This window comes from Zalophus californianus, chromosome 8 (assembly GCF_009762305.2).
Source record: "Zalophus californianus isolate mZalCal1 chromosome 8, mZalCal1.pri.v2, whole genome shotgun sequence".
NCBI lineage: Eukaryota > Metazoa > Chordata > Mammalia > Carnivora > Otariidae > Zalophus > Zalophus californianus.
Genome location: NC_045602.1, coordinates 77,214,424 through 77,235,352, shown reverse-complemented (window position 1 = coordinate 77,235,352; position 20,929 = coordinate 77,214,424). Strand labels below are relative to the sequence as shown.

The window sequence follows — 20,929 nt, the reverse complement described above, 5'->3', positions numbered from 1 at the left end:
CTCCAGTGCTTCCCCACAGTGGTAGCTGCGGGGCTGGAAGCAGACCAGGGCCACAGGCTCTTGGGAGGCAGCTGGCAGCTTTGGCTTCTGGCCAAAAGGAGAAGTTAGGGCATTGGGAGCAAGGCCGGAGAGGAGGGCCCTGGCTTCCCAGAGCTCTGGGAAGGGAAGTGGGAGTGAGGGGTAAAGGAAGGGAACGTATTAGAAGGAGCTTCAGGTTGTATGTACTGGCTGCTTGTGAGGATGTTCTCAACTAGCCTAGAGGAGGAAAGTTTACTTCCAGCCTTCTGCCTACCCTCCAGGAATACTCGCCTCGAATGCTTCAGCGATGTACAACATGGAACTTGCCCCACCACCACCCAGGGTGCACCAAGCCACTGTCCTATGGGAGGAGTGGGCACAGGGAGGGCCCAGATACTTGTAAGGAAGGGAAGACCCAGCCTGGATTCATGTCCACAGATGGAGGCAGTTGTGAAATGGCCTCCCTACATTTGACTGGTCCGGAGGGCCTGCAGTGGCTGAAAGGGGCTGCTGCCCTGGGTGTCCTTAGCTGTAGGAAAGGGCTGTGATCTGCTGACTTCTGGGTACACTAAGCTTCCATCATGGTCAGTAAACCTCAGGCCCTAAGATGTCTTGCTATATGAAGATAGGTACGGTAAAGTAGGCTCCCACTGGAGTTGCGAGTTCCGCACAACCCACGGCCCTTGTACTTGCCCTTGGGGCTTATGTGCTCCCAGTGGCAAAAGCTGTGGCCACCTGCCTCCCACGGGTTTTCAGGAAATGGGCAGGAGGCACGGGAGGTGGAAAGGGGAAGCGAGGTCACTGGGCCTGGGGTGGTGCGGAAAGACGGGGCGGAGGGCCTTGGGGCGCGCCCGGCGACTCCCTGCCCTAGGGAAACCGGTGGGACGCAGGGAACCTTGGAGGGCTGGGCTCTGGCGGGCGGCCGAGCCGCCCGCTGCGTCCCCACACCCTACAGGGTTCCACACGCCCTACAAGGCCGCCGGCCCGGGCGCCATCCGCCTGCAGTCCGGGTCTGGGCATCCTGCGCGGTGCCCTCGGCACTCTGCTTAGCCTGGGACGCCCTCGCGCGGCCGCCTCGGAGCGCGGGGCAGCGCCGCAAGCCCCGCCCCGCCGCCTCGATTGGTTCCCGAGCTACTGGCGCTGCTGCGTCCGCCCCGCCTCGCCCGCCCCACCCACCCGTCGCGGTCGCGCGTGCGCACAACAGCCGGGACGGAGGGGGCTCCGGGGCCGACATGGCGGCGCCGCGGCCCTGCGCGGACGGCTCTTGCTGCTCCTGGACGGGTGCGGCGTCCGGCGTGCAGCAAACGCTGGACGAGATGGACTTCGACAGGGGTGAGACTCCCGGCTTTCTCCAGATCGCGGAACAAGGAGATGGCCGAGAAGCGGGGCCCCGAGGGCCGCAGTGGGCCTGGTGGGAGCGCAGGCGGACGGTGGGCTTATAGCCCCCGCGTCATTGAGATCCCGCCAGGGACCTGGCACGAGCTGGGCCTCTAGAAACTTCGTCTCGCGTGCAGGTTGGGAAACGGAGGCCCTCGTTTCGGTAACTTTCCCAAGTGGTCGGCGCGGCTTCTCAGCTGGTGCGCCCGCGGGAGGCTTGGGCCCTCTCGGGTGGCTGGGCGGGGGTCGGGAAGCAGAATCTGCAGCCGGGGTATTGCAGCCACCCCGAGGGCAGCTTCAGAGGGAGGGCTGCGCTGCGAAGGGAACTAACGTTTTGACCTCTGATGTGAGCCCCGATGTGTCAGGCCCTGTATGGTTTTAGATACGTATACACATGGCCCTCGACGCAGGGGATGTTATCTCCACCTTTGGGGCCCAGAGAGGTAACTCTCTTACCCCACGCTGTAAGGAGATTATATCGCCTGTAAGGAATAGAGTAAAGCTGAAAAACAAGTCCGCTCTTCCTCGGAGGCCCTGTATCACCTGTCAGTGCAGAGGCAGTTTTTGCAGTAATAACACTCTCATCAGCTGTTGGGTGGATGCTACGGCTTTTTACGCATTCTGATTTAACTTATGTTAAGTGGCTCTTGCACCTGCTTACCTCCCTCCACGTCGCCACCCTCTGGACTTCTGAAGCAATTCCCTCCTGGGCCTTCCTGCTTCCTCTCCTGCCCTCCTACAAAGTTTTCTACTCCACACAGAAGCCATAGTAACCGTTTGAATATATTAAACCAGATAATTTCATTGTTTTTAGAGTAAGTTCAAATTCCCTTCGTGGCCTACAGAACTGTGTGACCTAATCGTTGCCTATTCTCCTCCTCCGCTCCCACTTTATTTCTCATCCTTTTCTTCCCCTGCTCTGTGCTTCAGCCACACTGGGCTCGTTTTGGTTTCACAGACATGCAAGATCTCTTTCTGACTTAAAGCCGTGGTACTTGCTGTCCCAGCTCCTTGCAGTGAACTTTCTGCAGCATTAGGCTAGCTAATGCTTTTCTTCTGGTCTTGGCTCAAATGTCACCTCCTCAGAGAGACTCACCCTGAACACTGCATTCTGGTAGTTTTCAACTGGGGCGGTGGGCAACACCCCATTCTAGTAGTTCTCAACTGGGTGGGGGCAGTTGCAGTTCTGTTCCTTAAGGGTCTTTGGCAATGTCTAGAAACAATTTCAGGTGTTACACCTGGGAGGATGCTACAGTCATCTAGTAGGTAGAGGCCAAAGATGCTAGTCTACATCCCACAATGCACAGGACCGTTCCTCATAACCAAGAATTAACTGGCCTACAGTGCCAGTTGTGCAGCTGTTAAGAAAGAAACCTTGCCCTGTCCAAAGTAGGGTCCCTTCCGTTCCAGGTTACTCTGATATATCACCTTGCTTTCATCAAAGCAGTTTTTACAACCTGATATTATTTTGTTTGCTTACTCATTATTTCCCACACGTGGGAAAGATCCTTATCATGTGGGTTTTTTTGTTTTTTTCATATTTCCTCTCTGGGTTCATTTTCCCTTTTCCTGAAGTATAGCTTTTAAAAGTTTTTTCAGTGAGTATGATTCTTCATCTCCCTCTCTCTCTTTCTCTGTCTTGACTGGTAGGTTAGCCGGGTATAAAATTCTAGACTGACAATTATTTTACCCCCCTCAAACCTTTGAAAGTAGTGTTTATCTTCTTTTTCTGCTACTGCTGTTAAGAATTCTGCTGGGAGCGCCTGGGTGGTTCATTCAGAAGAGCGAGTGACTCGTGATCTCGAGGTCATTAGTTTAAGCCCCACGTTGGGTGTAGAGATCGCTAAAAAATAAATAAGGAAATAAATAAACTTAAAAAAAAATCCTGATAATCTGATTATAATTCTTCAGTGACTAATGATCTTTTCTTTTTGGTAACTTAAATCTTCTCTCTATTCTTGAGGCCTGGTCATTTTACCATGGTAGATATGTTTTGATTAATTCTCCTTGGGATTTAATGTGGTTTTCATCTGAGAACTCATTGTTGTCTTTACTTCAGAATAATTCTCAGACGTTATCTCTTCAGGCATTTCCTCTCTCCCATTCTGTCCAATTTCTCTCTTTTTTTTTGTTTGAAACTCCTATTAGACATGTTGGTACATTCTGCCTTTCATGTTTTCTTACCTCTCTTTAATATTTTTCCCTTTACCATTCTGCATTCTGGGTGATTTCCAAGTCATTCATTCCCTCCCGGGTGGGTCTGCAGTACTGTTCAGCCATCTGTTGTTGTTTTAGTTCAGTGATTCTATTTTTTAATTTACTGACTTTTAATTAATTTATTTTTAAAAGATTTTATTTATCTGAGAGAGACAGACCGTGAGAGAGGGAACACAAGCAGAGGGAGTGGGAGGGAGAAGCGGGCTTCCCGCCGAGGAGGGAGCCCGATGTGGGGCTCGATCCCAGAACCCTGGGATCACGACCTGAGTTGAAGGCAGACGCTCAATGACTGACCCAGGTGCACCTACTGACTTTTTTAAAAGCAATCTCTACACCCACTCTGGGGCTTGAACTCATGACCCTGAGATCAAGAGTCACATGCTCTACTGGCTGAGCCAGTCAGGCACCCCTGACTTTGTTTCAGATCTCCCTGTTCTTTTTTTTCTCCCTAATGTTCTGCTGATTTGTGAATTGTATTCCTTCATCTCTGTGAACACACTAAATGTTGTTTTAAAGTCTTTTAGATTGTGCTATTATGGCTCTTTTTTTTTTTTTTTGCTTTGATTATATTCTGTTTTTATTGTGTCGTTTACTTTGGGTGGTAAATCATGGCTTGGGAACACGGATGTTAAGCCCCGAACTAAGATTTGTTTTGCCAAAACAGAGAGTCAGCTAAGAGTAAGTTTGTGTACTGTCAGAAGCACATTGTGAGGTGTTGAAATAGAGCATATGGTGCTAGTCTTCTTCTCTAATTGTGAAAGGACCCTGTCTCGAGGGACCATTGCCTTGGCTTGTGGGACTTGTGTGATGGCCACTTGACTTCAGCACCGTCCTGGCTTCATGAAAAGACACAGAGACGTGAGTAGAGGGAGCAGCCGATGCTCTTTCCAAATGGGAATGAAGAAGGGGCTGAACGGAGAGTGTTTCCCTCCTTGACTCTGGCAGTTGTTTAAGTTTCTCTGTTCATCTGGAAATAATGTAGCTTATATTTGAATCCACTTTTTAAAACGTTTGGGCTTTTATAAATGGTTGAAATTCTGTCCATTCCTGAACGGACGAATTCAGGAGAGGCCAGGGCTCCACTGTTCTGCCTATTGTGCCCCATGGGCCTCTGGGGAGTCCCTTCATTTATTCATCTTTTCTTTGTTTTGCACACTTTGGATCCAGTTTTGAAGAGGCAATCCTGACGGATGCTACTGTGACAAGAACTTGCTGAGTATCTTCACCAAAGGGGGCAGATTCTGAGGCTGGATTTTTCTCACTTGTGGCTACTGTACTAACAGCAGTCCCGCGAGTCCTAAAGTCCTCCATGCCTTCTGTCCCTACAGCATCCCTTCAGTAGGCTCAGATGCAGGCGAACCAAGCGCAGCAGTTGCGGGGTTCTAGACACTGAGCGCGGCGTGCGGGGGATCTATGGCTCATTTTTGAAGTATGCATTTTTCCATTTGTTGTATTTGCTATTTCTTGTGGCAGTGGATTACTTCTTTGCAACTTTTAATTTTTGAGCTCACGGGGGGCAGGGGGTGTCTTCTCTTGTTAGAGATTATCCACAACAGAGCCACACCTTTGTTGGCTTGTGGAAGTATCCTTATGGGACATTTTTTAAAAGTTGCCTCTGCTCAGCCCTTATAGCATTCACCGTCTGGATCCATTTTTATGACAGATCCTTAGCTTGGGGGTTTTGCTCCCTGAGACTATAAAAAGATACAGGTCCCCTTATACAGTGATGTATGTCAACTATTTCTCCATAAAGCTGGAAAAGATATCATACAGTTAATGAAGTTTACATGATGGGAGAAATGCAAAAATAAATAAATATATGTATACATATGTCTCCAAGTTTCTTCTGCCCTTGCTGTCTTCTCACACCTCTTGAAATGGTGCCTTTCTCATTTAAGTTTCTCTTCAGATGTCACCTTATCAGAGATGCCATCCCTGACCACTGCTTGTATCCCTTCTCTCTTTTCTTTTTCTTCATAGCCCTTAGCACCACCTGATTTCTCTCATTTTTTTTTTTCTCATCTGTTTCCTTTAATTAGAAAGTAACCTCCATAAGACCAAAGCTTTGGGGCAGCCCTGGGGATTGGGGACCTTTAATTCTGGGCTGGCCTCTAGTACGCAGAACAGTGCCAGATACTTGATAGGTATTCAGTAAATATTTGCTGAATGAGTGAACTGCCTGGGCCTGGTAGCTTGCTTTCTGCGGCTATTCAGGAAAGTAGAGATTTTCTAGTCCCAGTTCACCCATGAGGTGGTACTTCCTGTCTCCCAGCTTTGTGCGCGGAACCTTGTTGTGTCTGTTCCTGGCCATGCACGTGCCCTGCGGCCTTTGCTCCAGACTCTGCCTAGTTCAAGCCGGAGCCTCTAAGATGTGTGTCTATTTACAAGGACTTTGGGTTTTCTGCAGATGGAGTACCTGCTCACCACTTTGGCTATGGGTTTCATCTTCTCTGGCAACTCGCAGTGTCCTTATCTTGCTTTTGAATTTGCCTGTGTATTCAGACATTTGAAACATTACTTTATTCAATATTTATGTGTTTGAAGTGGGAAGAGGGGATTTGCGACAGTCCAACCCTACTGCCTTGATTAGATAAAGCCCCTTTGTCCGTCTTGCTCACAGCTTTCTCACCAGCTCCTAGGACAGTCCTTAGCACAGAGGTTTCAGTTAAATTTTTTAAAAGATTTTGTTTAATTAATTAATTTATGTACGTATGTATGTATTTATGGGAGGGGCAGAGGGAGAGAGAATCTCAAGCTGAGCGCAGAGTCTGACTCGGGGCTTGATCCCAGGACCCTGAGATCATGATCTGTGCCCAAACCAAGGGTCAGGCACGCAACTGACTGAGCCACCCAGGAGCCCCTCAGTTAATATTTGTGGAATGAGTAAATCCCCCATTTTATAGGTGAGAAAATGGTGGTCAAGAAGTCAAGGAAGCACTGAAAGTCTCCAGTCATTCAGCATTATTCAGCACTTTGGTTGTCTTTCCACAGGAATCTGGTCGGCAGCCCTGAATGGAGACCTAAGCCGAGTGAAATATTTCATCCAGAAGGCAGCAGACCCTAGCCAGCCCGACTCGGCTGGCTACACGGCTCTGGTGAGCTGCAGAGGGGACTCCCACTTGGGGTATCTGCCCTCTCTGGCGGGGCTGGGGGTTGTTGCCTGTGCTGCCACCCGTTCTTCTCTCCCAGCAGGTTTTGTGGAAGAAGCACACAAGCATTGCGTGAGCCTTGTTCTTGGTTTGTTTTTTTCCTTAATTAGTGTTAAGTGCTTTACATCACTTATAATTTCGTTTACCTAACAATCCTGTGAGGTAGGAATGATTATTATCCCCACTTTGCTGTTGAGGAAGCTGATGGTAGAAATGAAGCAGCTTGTTCAGGTCACACGGCTGACGGACGCGGCCCCTGAGGTCATTACCGTCCTCTCGCCTACCCTGTAGCCTGCTCCAGAGCCCACGCTCTCCCCCGCCCACCGCCCTGCCGCCTGCCTGGGCTCTGCTGTCTGACCTCGCTTTCCGTTCCCTGCAGCACTATGCCAGCCGCAATGGGCACTATGCCGTGTGCCAGTTCCTGCTGGAGAGCGGGGCTAAGTGTGACGCCCAAACGCACGGGGGCGCCACCGCTCTGCACCGGGCCAGCTACTGTGGGCACACCGAAATCGCACGCCTCCTGCTGTCTCACGGGTCCAACCCTAGGTTGGTGGACGACGATGGCATGACCAGTCTGCACAAGGTATGCCACCCTCCCCCCTTCACAATCTTGGCTTTTGTTCAGTGGAGCAAACACGGGGAAAGCAGAGAAGCACTTGTAATGTCCGTGCTTACCAGTCATCACTTGAGGGTTAATGTCCAATGTCCCAGCATTTTCCCTGGGTGTGTAAATTAGAATTACACATACGGCGTCATTTTTTTTCCCTTTGCTTTCATGATATGTCATGAATGCTTTTCCGTGAAGTCAGTTTTCTGAAGCTCACATCTACTCTCGCCTACCCATGTAGCCTGCTTGCTGTACGGTAGCCAGGGTGACCACTTCTTTCACTTTCTGGTGACCAGAAATACCTATACTTGGTGAAGAGTTTGAGGAGTACAAAACAGTGCAGCATGAAAATGTCTCCCTTCCACCCTGACCCCTGGTCCCTCAGTCTTCTGGGACACCCTGCTCAAGGCATCACTTTTACTGATTGCTTATGCATTTTAGAGAAGCGGTTTATGCATATTTATGGCGTGCGTGTGTAAATGTATTCTCTTATGAACTTTAAAATAGAAAAATGTAAGTTGACTGCATGACTTACCGTGAGAGCCTATGGCAGACACTTTTTGCTGTCCACCAAAAATTTGTGCTCGCTTTTTCATATTAGAGACCTGTCTCTCAGACCGGGCTCTACAATCACAGACTATGTTCCGCTCCCTAGTGTGGCGAGTTCTCAGCCACTAGAAGACAAGACACACTGACAAGCTTTTTTTCCAGGAGGAGAGCTTTTAGGAGCCAGTGTTCCTACTCCGCACACTCTACTCCGTCGCCCCAGCCCGTAACAGAGACACCTAGGGGTTGGCAGATTCCCCAGCAAGCAACCTGGACTTCAGAAACATGGTAGGACAGAAAGGTGCTTGCTTAGCGACAGCAGCCTTGAAATGTTACGGCCACAAAGATAGAGTTCTTGTTTTTATTTTGTACACCTGACTGTTGAATAACATGTTATAATCATTATTTTTTAATGTATGGTGGGAGTGGGGGTAACACTTTGGTAGAGACACTAGTAGATATATTAAAAAAATACAGGGCACCTGCGTGGCTTAGTCGTTAAGCGGCTGCCTTCGACTCAGGTCGTGGTCCCAGGGTCCTGGGATCGAGTCCCACATCGGGCTCCCTGCTCAGCGGGAAGCCTGCTTCTCCCTCTCCCACGCCCCCTGCTTGTGTTCCTGCTCTTGCTGTCTCTGTCAAATAAATAAAATCTTTAAAAAAAAAATGTAGCAGGTTTTGATTTTGTTTTTTATACTTTATGATACACCTTATATGAGGCACGCCTCTGAGATACGCAGGCCACGGTCATAAAGCAAGTCGGACAAGTTTGTTTGGTTTCCCAGGACACACAAAAATTATGTTTATACTGTAGGCTATTTAGTGTACAATAGCATTATGTCCAAAAGAATCACGTATGAAACTTAATTTAAAAATACTTTATTGCTAACAGATGCTAGCCATCATCTGACCTTTCAGCAAGTTGTAATCTTTTAACTGGTAGAGGGTCTTAGCTCGATGTGGATAACTGCTCAGCGTATCAGGGAGCTCAGGGTAGTGGTTGCTGAAGGTTTAAGAAACTGCTGTGGCACACTGGTTCTTGAAATAAGACAGCAATGGACTTTGCCACATTGACTTCCTTTCACTGGAGCGCTGAGAGGCCATTGCAGGGCTATTAACTGGCTTTCAGTATTGTCATTCAGGGAGTAGGGAGGTACAAGGCAGAGAGAGAGAAAGACTGGGGTAGCAGTCAGAACCCATACATTATCGATTAGCTCCTCTGTCTTATATCGGTGCAGTTCAGGCATCCCAAAATAGAGTAGTAACATCAGAGATCAGTGATCACAGATGACAAATATAATAATGATGAAAAAGTTTGAAGTAGTTCAGGAATTACAAAAATGTGGCACAGAGATACGAAGTGAGCAAATGCTGTTGGAAAATGGCACCAATAGACCTGCTCGGTGCAGCGTTGCCAGAGATCTTCACTTTGTAGAAACACAGTATCTGCATAGTGCGGTAAAGCAAAGTGCAACAAAATGAGGTGTGCCTGTGTAGAAAATAGTCAAACACAGAAGCAGAGAGTGGGATGGTGGTTGCCGGGGCTGTGTGTGTGGGGGGGTGCTGTTGAGCTGGCACAGCGTCCCTGAGGGGAGCTGATGAAGTGCAGCAGATCTGCACTGTGTCAGTAGGTGACCGTGCTTAACAAACTTGAAGTTTGTCAAGAAGGGGGCGCGCCTGGCTGGCTCAGTCGGTAGAGCGTGGGACTCGTCATCTCAGCGCTGCGTTGGGTGTGGATGGGGGTGTGTGGCTATCCTTTAACAAAAAACAATTACCAAAAAATTATAAAAAAATAGATTTGTTAAGAAGTCAGATCTCATGTGAAGTGTTCTTACCATAATAAAAAATTGGGTGGGGGGCTGTTTCAAGGACCAACTTAATTTTTAGGAAGCCAGATGTAGTTCATTGTCCAAGGATTTGCAGATAATAGTACCCTTGGCGTGCACTCAAGGGAAGATGTCAACATTTCCCTCCTCCAGTTTCTTTTTTCTCTTTTTTTCTTTCTTTTTTCTCTTTTCCTTTCCTTTCTTTCCTTTCTTTTCTTTCTTTTAAGTCATCTTTATGCCCAACATGAGGCTCAAACTCACCACTCGAGATCAAGACTTTCATGCTCTTCCGACTGAACCAGCCAGGTGCCACTATCTTGAGCTCTCATCCCCTTGTCACTTACACTCAGGCCCCCTTTCTTTCTCTCTCTTTTTTTTTAAGATTTTATTTATGTATCTGACAGAGACACAGTGATAGAGGGAACACAAGCAGGGGGGAGTGGGAGAGGGAGAAACAGGCTTCATGTGGAGCAGGGAGCCCGATGCGGGGCTCGATCCCAGGCTGGGATCACGACCTGAGCCGAAGGTAGACGCTTAACGACTGAGCCACCCAGGCGCCCCCTCAGGCCCCCTTTCTTGATCCTGTCATGGTTGACACTCCAGGACCTTACCTGTCAAGCTATCCCCAGCTCGATGCCTCTCCTCTCCTGGTTTTCATCTGTCTTGTTTCTGTCCTTCCTTCTGGATCTTAGCTTCTACATCACACTCTCAGCTTTCCTGTTCTCAGACGTGGGTAGCTCCCCCAACTGTGTGTGCAAAAGCACCCTGCACTTGACTCCTCATAACTTTTCTCCCTCCTAAATTCCGTCTGAGCTCTCTCTCCCCAGAGACAGCAAAGACTTGATCTTGTTTACTGTGGTAGCCCCAGCTCTTAGCACAGGTCCCCAGTGAATATTTGCTTAGTGAACAACTGGATGGCGTTTTATTTTTTTAAGATCCTTGCCAGTTGAAGAGGCAGATTGCTTATTCCTTGATGGTCTACACTGGTGTTGCTCAGACGGTGTAACTCCCTTGGAGGGTGTGTACGGCGGGACACTGCGCGCATGGTGCTGGCTGGTCTTACAGCCTGAGGCTTTTTCAATGCATCTCCAGCCTTTCCTTCAGGGGATGCAGATATGGGAAGAGTTAGGAATTGTTCTTTCTTTTTTAACAAATAAGCTACTTGCAAACTTTGGTACTTTTTTTTCTACAAAATTCTTTGGAATGCATTTCACATCTCCCCAGAATGCACCCCAGAACTGCTCACAACATACCACTGCCTGAATTGAGGCAACAAAACTGAGAACCTTAGGTCTGTACTCATCAAGAGGACCTCCTAAATAAAGATCTGGATTCAAATTTGAGGTGGTATTTGCTACTAATATTGATACCTCTCAAAAGCCCCGTGGTACATCAGTGACTGTTGGGAAGAGCAGGGAATAGAGTGCTATAACACGGTTGTTAAGAGTTGAGACTTGGCAGTCAGACCTGCTTTAGGGTCCCCCAGGCTCCCACACCAGCCCTGTGACATTGGATAAGTCACTTACCTTGTATGAGCCTGTTTCTTCATCTATAAAGTGGGAATGATGATAGTTCCTACCTCTTACGGTTATCATGAAAGTTATATAAGCTAATCTGTGTAAATCACCTTAACACTGTTTTCTGGAGGAGGTAGGTTAAAAATTGACGTCCAGGTTGGGATCGTCTATTTCAAAGGAAGAGGAGAAAGCCGGGAACCTGGACCCATTTTTCTCTGCTCATCTGTGCGTTCCCAGAGGGCAGAGGCCGTGTCTGGTGTATCTTGTGCCTACGGTGCCCAGCTGATAGATGACTGAACATTTATAAAAGACACTTAGAGATCCAAGGTTTTATATTTGTTTTTGTTTGTTTAAAGATTTTATTTTTAAGTAATCTCTATACCCAACGTGGGACTTGAACTCACAATCCCGAGACCAAGAGTTGCATGCTCCATCAACTGAGCCAGCCAGGTGCCCGTCTGTATTTATTTTTAATGTGCAGGCCTGGACAGAGAAGAATGGCTGCTGAGCAGAGGACACCAGAAAGAAAAACTCAAGCTAACTGCCAGGAATGGCACTAGAGAATTCCACCAATCTTTATGCAAGTTGTTGGGATTTGGTAGGGCTTAGGGGAAATCTACTCAAATAGCCTGTGTCTCCCATTTCCATAAGACCTGTTTTAGGACCAAGAGATTCCCCGAAGTGGAGCAAGAAAGGGTAGAGCCCAGTGGGGATATGGCTTTTGATTCGGGCATCTTTCTCCACAGGCTGCTGAGAAGGGTCATGTGGACATTTGCTCCCTGCTGTTAGAACACAGCCCAGCCCTGAAGGCTGTCCGGGATCGGAAGGCACGACTAGCATGTGACCTGCTGCCCTGCGACAGTGACCTGTGGGACCTGCTGGCCACCTGAGCCACCACCTTTCTGTCTCAGGCTGCCTTGCAAGAGGACCCAGACTAGCCCTCCTAGCCCCTGCCTTGGCCAGCATCCGGGCTGCAGGGTGGGAACCTGAGAACTGAAGAGCCCTATTCTGGCCACTCGGGGAGTGTGAGTAGATGTGGGGCTGCAAGTGCTTAAGCCTGGAGAGATGATCATATTCTAAATTAGTTCATGTGGAAACATTTATCCGTTTGGAAAAAATAAAGTTGTAGCCTTACCTCATCTCATGCACAAAAATAAATTTCAAGTAGATTAAAGACTTAAGTAGAAAAACAGAACTACGTAAGTATTAGAAGAAACTGGGACATATGACAAATTAAAAGCTGCTTTCTAGCTGAATGCCCTTGGGAAAGGTCACTTTGCCCGTCTGTCCCTGCTTCCTCATCTGTGAGGTGAGGATGATTATAATGGCCTGCTTCGGTGGCCTTGTGGAGGTTAAATGAGCGAATATATGGAGGGCACCAGAGTGTGCCAGGCATGCTGCAAACTGTCAGAGCGCACACTTCCTCACCTTTCGTTTTAACAACCTGATAGACCGCCTGTCTTCGCTGAACTTCCTGTCCATAACTATGGCCTGTTTAAAGATTTTCTTCCTTTTATTGATTCATAGGAGTTATGTATTCTGGATATTAATCTTGTTTTATATATATATATATATATATATATATATATTTTTTTTTTTTACCATCACTTTGTTGGTATCTGTTCATGGAAATTGGTATACCCACCTCAGATGGGGGTTTGGGAATATCTATTAAAATTTAGATGAGGGCCAATAATTTGATTTCTCTGTAGCCATCTAGAGAAATACCCACATATACAAAGATAAGTTACTTACAGAGACATCTACAGAGCTGTGCTATAATGTAAGGAAGAAAGGAAGTAAGCTAAGTGCTGTGCTCCCTGCTAGGGAAAGGATTAAATTCTGGTACATGTGTCATTGGAGTGCAGTGTGAGACTAACATGGAAAGTGTGCTGAGGTGCAGTCACAGTATGATGCCTCTTCAGACCTGTCTATGGAAACCTGTATGTACGTACACAAAATTACAGGAAAAATGTTGATATATATTACACTGGTACCTGGGGTGTCCCTTGGTCTGCTGTGGTGAGAGTGGTTTGTCAAGTGCATCTTGAGCTTTATTGGTTATGTTTCAGTTTTTTACAAGGAGTAATTTTTTGTAAGAATTAATACCAATTTCCTGTGGAAGAAACTAGTTTTCTGGTGAGAATTTCAGATGAAGCGTGTTGAAGATGCCCTTGTCCTTGAATGTTGAAGAAGAGTTTTAGAGTCGGCAGATAGAGACCAAAGCCAAAGTCTGTCTTGTCTTTCTTACCCTCACTCTAGTCTAGGCTGCTCTCCCTTTTCATAACCAAAGGCAAGAAATCACCTTTGACAAAAACCCCTGACACATAAGGACTGAGTTTCTTTTAAAAGCTCTGGGTTCCCTAAGTCTCAGAACTTGGATGTATTTACTGAGAAGACAGCTGTGGGTGGAACCATTCCCAGCCCTTTGGGGCCTTGGGCTGTCCTTGACCTGTACTTCTCCCTCCCTCTTGTTCTGGTCAGCCCTGCTCATATAGTTCCAGTTTGGGAGTCTTATTTACTATCAGATTTCCTTTCAAAGGTCAAGGCAGAATTCAAGGCCCAGCTGGGTGAAGGGCATGCTGGGCATCTTAAATGAGGAAGTTTGACTTTGGTGGCTTGAGACAGGTTGATTTGTGACTAGATTAATGGCTAACATTCCGTACTTGGACCCGGAGAGGGTCTCAGTCCAGCTTCTCTGTGGGATGGCACGCTCCCTGCCCAGGAGAGCATCAGGTAGGGACCTGCATGTGTGGGGCATGGAAGGCTTTTCAAGAGGCAGGGGCTGCTGATGACAGGCTGGACTTGGCTCCTGGCCGTGGTGTAGTTTAATACACTGGCTCTCGGAGTGGTGAGGGAGAAGTGGGGGGCGCCTGGGCAAGGAAAGCAAAAGTATGGAGGGCAGCCTTGAAGCTGGGAGTGGGGAAGTTGCTTGAAGCCTGATCTCCTGTAGGTGCCATGCGGATTCCTGCCGCAGATGTCAGCCTCTTGGGCCTTTCCTTCCCAAGGTCCTCTCTAGGATTCTGGCTTCCTTTGGTTAGAATAGGCTGGCTGGGTCTTTCAGGGTCTCAGGCACCTAGACCTGTGGCAACATGGAGGCTCACGCTCGACTTTTTTCTAGTGGCCCAGGCACCCCTGGCCACACATTGGCCGAATTACTCCTGAGCAGGTGTAGGGGATGGCACAGGTGCAGGAGAGTGGGTGTCTGAGGCTGCACCTCATGCAGCTCAAAGCAGCTCCTGCCTTCAGCGGGCTGCACGCCCACACTGGTATTTTGGTCAGCGTTACAGAACCACTGAGCTATCTGGCCCGGGCACAAGCCCCTGGCCTGCCCTGCCCCCAGGAGCCAGCTCTCCTGTAAAAGGGCTGAGCAGCTCAGCTCCTCTCGCTGGGGGCGTGAAGAGCAGGGGGGGCGGGGGACCATGGACGTCCTCAGCATCCAGCAGTTGGTAAGGACACGCGGCGGCGGGGGTGGGAGGCAGGTCATGGTCTAGACGTCCCCAGGCCGGCCCAGCAGAACGAGGAGGTCCGGCTGGAGGAGGGCAGCTGCTTCCTGTGGTCGGAGGATTAGGTGCAGGAGCAGAAACAGGCAGTTGTTTTCTGTCCAGTTCTGTGAGGTGGTGACAGACGAAGCAACGGGAAGATACTGGGTGATGGTGTAGACGTGAGAACCCTCGAGTTTAGGGAGTCTTCCCCTGGACTGCGATGGCAAAACAGGAAACGGAGGCTACTTCAGAACACACGAGTGTAGCTGCAGCGTGGGTTGAGCTCAGCTGCTGCCATAGCCATTGCTCTGGAAATGGTCCAGAGGGTCTGGCTGCCTTGGTTGGGGAGGAAGAAGGGTGCTCTTGAGTTCCCTGGGCAGAGAGAGGAACGGTCACGCCGGTGACACTTTGGTGAGGTGGGGCCCGGGAGGCCCAGGAGTCACGCTGCTCAGCAAGCCCCACTGTGACCCTGCCCACTGCAGCCTCTCGGCGGGGGTGGGGGGGTGGGGGGGCAGCTTGCAGGCCCAGAGGAGTGTTAGGTTGCCGGCGTTGGCTTTAGAAGAGAACACTGTTCGTTCGTTCTCTGTGGCTGGAAGCCCTAGGCTCTACCATTCTATCATCCCAACTTTTTCCCCTCTCCCCTAGGGTGCTTATTCCTCAGTGCTTCCCAGCTCCTGAACCCTGGTGGGGGCAGGAAGGAAGAGCAGATCACTGTATGGTGGGTTCTGCCCCGGTTTCCTCCTCACAGCCCCTTGAGCTAGGTGCTAGTTTTATCCCATTCTAGTGATGAAGAAACAGTTTCACAAGAGCCAAGATTTGAACCCAGGAATTCAGAATTTTACCCAGGAGGCATCTCTGTTCCTCTGAGCTCGGGGTCAGGTGGCAGTATGGCGTGACCTGATAGGAATGTAAGGACGACAGCCCAGGAGGGAAGCTGAGGTGTCACCTGTCCTGAGCGTACCTGGACACAAGCCCAGCAGTATAAATAGACATGGTGTCATGCCCCCGACCCTATGTCCCACAACAGGACATGGTAGGCGGCAGTTATCCTCCTGGGCCCTGGGCAACGCTACAGTGGGTGAGAGCCAAGAGCCATGGGCATCAGGGAGCATGCCAGCAGAGCGCCAGGAAGCTTCGCCAAGGTCAGGCCACTCACATCCACAACGCTATCTCTGTAGGTCAGCTCTTGTCAGGATCCCTGTACTGCACAGCTGTGTTGCCTAAGGCTTCCTCATTTTTCTGAGTCTTTATCCTTATCTCGCTCCTACAGGTACGTGGAGACAGAGTTGGAAACAAAGTGTCGGGATGTGGACATGGAGTTCCTGATCCTGGAGGCGGGCCTGGGGTCTGGAGGCTGGGAGCCCAAGAGGCCGTGGCCCGGGAGCGGTGGAAACTGGGAGAAGAGAAGAAAGCAGTGCTGGGGATGGGGGGTGGCAGGTGCCAACCTCGAGGCGGGCAGGCTGAGCCCCGAGGACCTCGGGTGGCTGGCGTCCCTCCTGTGGGCGGGAGAGACGAGGGCCAGACCAACCCGGAGCCTGTCCCTGAGGCCTTGGCACCCCGTGGCTGACTGCTAGTCTGCTCTTGTGCCCCAGCTTGAGAGATTTAACAGCTCCAGACTGAATCTGGAGACTCTGGCTGACCTGGAAAACGGTTCAAAGATGGGGGGGGGGGAGAGGTGACTGAAATGCAGAGTCCCCCCTAGGGCATGTGAGCCCGTGGTTAAGGTGAGAAGTCGGGGTGGGGTTGGGGGGTGAACACCTGGGGCTTGAGTTTGTGAGGAAGCACTTCCTGTCCCTGCGGGAGGGCTTGGGGAAGAGCAGACACCGCCAGGGCCTGCTGAGCTGGACAGACTCCGTTCTGGAGGCCTCACAGCCCTCCGGGACCACACACGCAGTGACTTCAACAACAGAGATTGATTCTCCCAGTTCTGGAGGCTGGAAGTCTGAGATCAAAGTCTGACGGCTGTGGGAGAGAATCTGTCCCCGCCAGTCTTCTAGCTTTTGGTGCTTGGTGGCTAGCTTTGGTATTCCTCGGCTTGTGGGTGCCTCCCCCCGATCTCTGCCTGAGTTCACATGACACTCACACTGTGCCGCTGTGCCCACGTCCCCTTTCATTAAGGACACCAGTCACTGGATTAGGGCCCACTTTACTCGCGTGACTTCATCTTAATTACAGCCGCAATGACCCTATTTCCAAATAAGGCCGCATTCTGAGGTCCTGGGGTTGGGACTTCAACATATAAACTTGGGGGGAGGGGGCACGGCAACCCATAATGGGTGTAATAGGTGCTCCGTCGGTCCAAATCCGGCGGGGGGGGAAGGGAGTTAAGAATTACAGTTTGGAGCAGCCACCAACCAACATGTAGTCCTCAGCCGGCTCTTGGGAGCTGCTAGGCTAGACTGGTGAAGACCGCGTTTTGCAAAAGTGATTTGGTCTGGTCCTATAACCTACCCAGCCGCAGCCCCAGGCCCAGCCGGAGTCTGTGGGCCTGGAGATGCTCCTGAAGGCAGCTGCCGAGAGCTGGGAGGCCCTGACTGGCAAGTACCTGATAGATGGAAGGGACCCCAGTGCCCATGACAAGGTAGCAAGTGGGGGGACTCGGACTACAATGTCAGAGCTGCAGGGGTGCTATCCCCCGTGTGTTCCAGTCCTGGCCTGGGAAACTGTGGGCCTTTCCGGAGCTGGGAGGGAGGGGCCCTCAGTGCGAGCAGGGAGCTCGTGTGTGCATTTGGGGAAGCTAGTCCTGGGACGAGGACCCAGGGCCAGGCCTCTAGGGGGTGGCCATACTCCCTCTGCCTGATGTCCCATCTCCACCCCCAGCTGCACCACGCCGCCTTGCACCGGGCCTGTCCGAAGGGTCACGGCCAGCTCATGACCAAGCTGGTGGAGGCAGGTGCCGCCGTGGACACTCGCGACTTGGTGAGAACCGGGGAGGACCCACCGTCATGGCAGACCCCGTCCACATCAGAGCGTGTCTGTACGTCGGTGCTTTTGTTTGGTGGCTGGACAGGACGCCGGTGTTCTGGGCCTGCTGTGGGCGACACCTGGACATCCTCAAACAGCTGCTTAACCAGGGAGCCCAGGTCAACGCCCGCGACGGTGCGGGACGCGCTGCTGCGGGGTGGCCTGTTCCCAGGGAAGAGAAAGCACAGCCCCTTGGTGTTGCAAGGTGGCCTCCCCCTGGGGGGGGTGACAGGAATTCTCACCCCTTAGATCTGGAGCACCCCCCCCCCCCCCCGCACATGGTAGTGTGCATGAGACACTGTGACTGCCTGGAGCATCGTCGCATGTGGACCCACACTGATGCCCAGGACGAAGCAGGTGCTTGCTGTTTGGTTTGGGTCTGCTCCACCAGGGGATGGGGACTCAGGGAGCCTGAGCTCGGCGACCGCTCGTGCCCACTGGACCCTGCAGTGGGGGCGGTGTCAGGAGGAGGAGCCCCCTTTCCCCAAAGGAAGGGTACACAGCTGTGCATGAGGCTGCGTGGCATGGCCACTACAAAGCCACGCGGGTGCTGCTGCTCTGTAGGGCCAGGCTGTGGAATATGCTAGGCCCCGGCCCCCTGGTCTGAGGAGGGTGGTGGGGGGGCTCCTACGCAGGAGAAAAAAACTGATCCAGGGCCCTCATTCGCAAGCTTCGGGGACCCCAGTGCAGCTGGTGCAAGACGGGCAGCAGGGCGTCCGGGAAGCACTGCAGGCCCCCCACGGGACACCCTTGCACCCGGTCCTGCCGCCCGCAGTCCCGCAGGGTCACTTCTCAGCCACCATTCCACCCTCTTCACCGCCCCCTCCCCCCCGGCATGCCCTCACGGTTGGTCGTCCGCACCCCTCTGTGGTCCTCATCCCTCTGGCCAGCCCCGCCCAGCAGGTGACAGAGGGTGGGCGAGGACTTGCTCCCCGCTGCGCTGTGCACCAGGAAGGGCTGACACGGGGAACCCCAGGGAAGCCGGACACAAAGTGGGTCCCCAGCAGCCCAGGTTGGAGCAACACCGAAGAGTCCTAAGCCTCAAGCTGCCCAGGGCTGGGCGCTCGATGTCCCCCCCCAACAATCCTCCGCCTTGGGCGACTCGGCCCCTCCCTCCACAAGGGCCAGTTTCCCGCCCAGTGGGGCTTCAGCCTGCAGCCGGCAGCCGGCAGCCGCCATCCAGGCCACACGGCTATGGGGCATGCCCGCAGCTGGCCGAGGCCCTCGGGGCAGGGCTTTCGCTGGGGACTCCACTGCCAGCAGCAGCAAGCCTGAGAGCCAGTGGAGTGGCTGCAGCCAGCTCGGGCTTTACAGCTCCCGGAGTTGGGTGTGGCAGGCTGGAGGGGGTGCCCGACAGGGTTGAGGCCCCACTGTAGCACCCGCCCAGTACCAGCATGGTTGCCTCAGAAGCCAGAGCTCTCGTTTATTTTCCGGAAACTTCGTGCCTACGTCTGCAGGCCTTGGTCAGCCTGCCTGCCACTCTCTAGCTGGCTAGCTGATGGCGCCCCTTGCAGGGGTGACATGCCTGGGAGCTGGGGATTGCTTGTGGCCCACCTAACTTTTGGGGTGGCGGCCCGCAACCCTCCTTTGCCCCAGGCAACGTCACCCTAGCAGTAGAGCCTGAGCTCTGGCCTGGGCCACGCGGCCGCACCTGCTCGGCCCTGGAGGGGAAGCAGAGAGCGAGCAGCACCCCTCCCGCTCCCCCCTCGGCTGCGTGGTGGTGGGTTTAGGACCCAGCCGCACACAAGTTCTCCTCACGCTTCCTTCCCCTTACCGCCTTTTCTCTTTCATGCTGTGCTGGCGGCTGGGTCCTGAACTGGCACAAAGTGAGTTTTAAGGAACTCTGCCCCAAATGGAGAACCACAGGCAGAGACACCAGCTGATGAAGGGTCAGCCTCCCTCATGTACATAAAGTACCTGGATGGACATCCATTTTGCAGCAGTTCTTTCTAGTCTAACGCTGGTGGCCTTCTTAGGCCAAGCACAAGGCTATTCCATGTGAAAAAGCGACTACAGCCCCCATACACCTCTTGCCACGTGCAGCTCCAGCCCTGCAGGGGAATTGTGGTGACAGTTCACCCCGGTGCTTGGAGCCATAGGAGAAACAGGTGTTCAAGTTCATGGAGAAGACAACTCTCCATCTAGAAGATGGAGGCCTTTTATACAGTTCATTTTTTGTTCATTAAAACTGTTGACTATCCATCACAGCCTAGTTGTCTGTTCTGTGCTGGGCGGTGGGGGCAGCTCATTAGGCCCAGGACCTGGTCTTCCTCAGCAGCAAAAGCTCAACCTGTTAACCATACTGGCCTGACAGCAAGACAGGCCCCCAAGTGCAGAGTCGGGAGTCCAGGCACTTGGCTCTTTGTGCTCAAGGCATCTCTCCGCTCGTTGACGGTCAAGTTCAAAGAGCAGTGGTTCTCAGCCTTGGCTGCTTAACACAATCACAAGGAAGGTTTTAAAAGACCTGATGTGCAAGCTAATTAAATCAGTGTCTCTAGGGGTGGGACCCAGGTATCCCCATCATCATGCAGACGACATGGAGGAAATCCTTAGGAATCTACAAAAAACACCTAGAATAAGGGAGTTCAGCAAGATCTCAGGATATAAGATAAACCTACAAAGACGTATTTCTACATATTAGCGATGACTACATGAACACAAAAATTAAAAGCACAGTACCACTTAAAGTTGACTTTAAAAACAAAATACTTAGATGTAAATCTAACACTTAAGGACTTGTATGTTGAAAACTGCAACACACCAATGAATGAAATCAAAGATGACAAATAAATGAGAGACATACCTTGTTCGTGGATTGGAAGTTGAGATCTAGTAAAGATGTCAATTCTCCCCAAATTGATACACAGCTTTAATGCAGCTCCTACCAAATATCCCAGCAAGATTTTTTTGTAGATAGTTAATAAGATGATTTAAAAACTCAGTAAGGTGCACCGGAGTAGCTGAGCTGGTTAAGCATCCAACTCTTGATTTTGGCTCAGGTTATGATCTCAGGGTCTTGGGATCAAACCCCACATCAGGCTCCCTGCTCAGTGGGGAGTGTGCTTCTCCCGCTCCCTTTGAGCCCCCCACCCCCCCCGTGCTCTCTCACTCTATCTCAAATATTTATCTATTTTTAAAGATTTTATTTACTTGACAGAGAAAGACACAGCGAGAGAGGGAACACAAGCAGGGGGAGTGGGAGAGGGAGAAGCAGGCCTCCAGCAGA

At 51.1% G+C, this 20,929-nt stretch overlaps 2 protein-coding genes across 3 annotated transcripts; both read left to right on the top strand.

The window, feature by feature from the left end:
• Nucleotides 1–1,218: 1,218 nt before the first annotated feature.
• On the top strand, nucleotides 1,219–16,148 carry ANKRD39 (ankyrin repeat domain 39). Of its 2 annotated transcripts, XR_004820252.1 has the most exons (5): nucleotides 1,219–1,350; nucleotides 6,604–6,707; nucleotides 7,141–7,344; nucleotides 12,001–12,279; nucleotides 16,010–16,148. XR_004820252.1 is itself a non-coding variant. In XM_027622962.2 (4 exons), the coding sequence occupies exons 1-4, from the start codon at nucleotides 1,251–1,253 to the stop codon at nucleotides 12,142–12,144; spliced, it is 552 nt and encodes a 183-aa protein (XP_027478763.1). In that variant the 5' UTR covers nucleotides 1,219–1,250; the 3' UTR covers nucleotides 12,145–12,510. The 2 variants fall into 2 exon arrangements, 1 of the variants encoding a protein (XP_027478763.1); XM_027622962.2 differs by lacking the exon at nucleotides 16,010–16,148 and having other exon boundaries at nucleotides 12,001–12,510.
• ANKRD23 (ankyrin repeat domain 23) lies at nucleotides 12,658–20,579 on the top strand. Its single transcript, XM_035728947.1, is given in 8 exon segments — nucleotides 12,658–14,703; nucleotides 16,010–16,153; nucleotides 16,332–16,463; nucleotides 17,195–17,320; nucleotides 17,560–17,657; nucleotides 17,741–18,207; nucleotides 18,210–18,276; nucleotides 18,342–20,579. Coding segments are annotated over 8 exon segments (1,461 nt in total). The 5' UTR covers nucleotides 12,658–14,676; the 3' UTR covers nucleotides 18,742–20,579.
• Nucleotides 20,580–20,929: the final 350 nt, after the last annotated feature.

Coding starts and splice junctions, on each gene's coding strand:
- ANKRD39 (XM_027622962.2), top strand. CDS start 1,251: ATGGCGGCGCCGCGGCCCTGCGCGGACGGCTCTTGCTGCTCCTGGACG. Junction 6,708..7,140: donor CGGCTGGCTACACGGCTCTG/GTGAGCTGCAGA, acceptor CGTTCCCTGCAG/CACTATGCCAGCCGCAATGG. Junction 7,345..12,000: donor GCATGACCAGTCTGCACAAG/GTATGCCACCCT, acceptor CTTTCTCCACAG/GCTGCTGAGAAGGGTCATGT.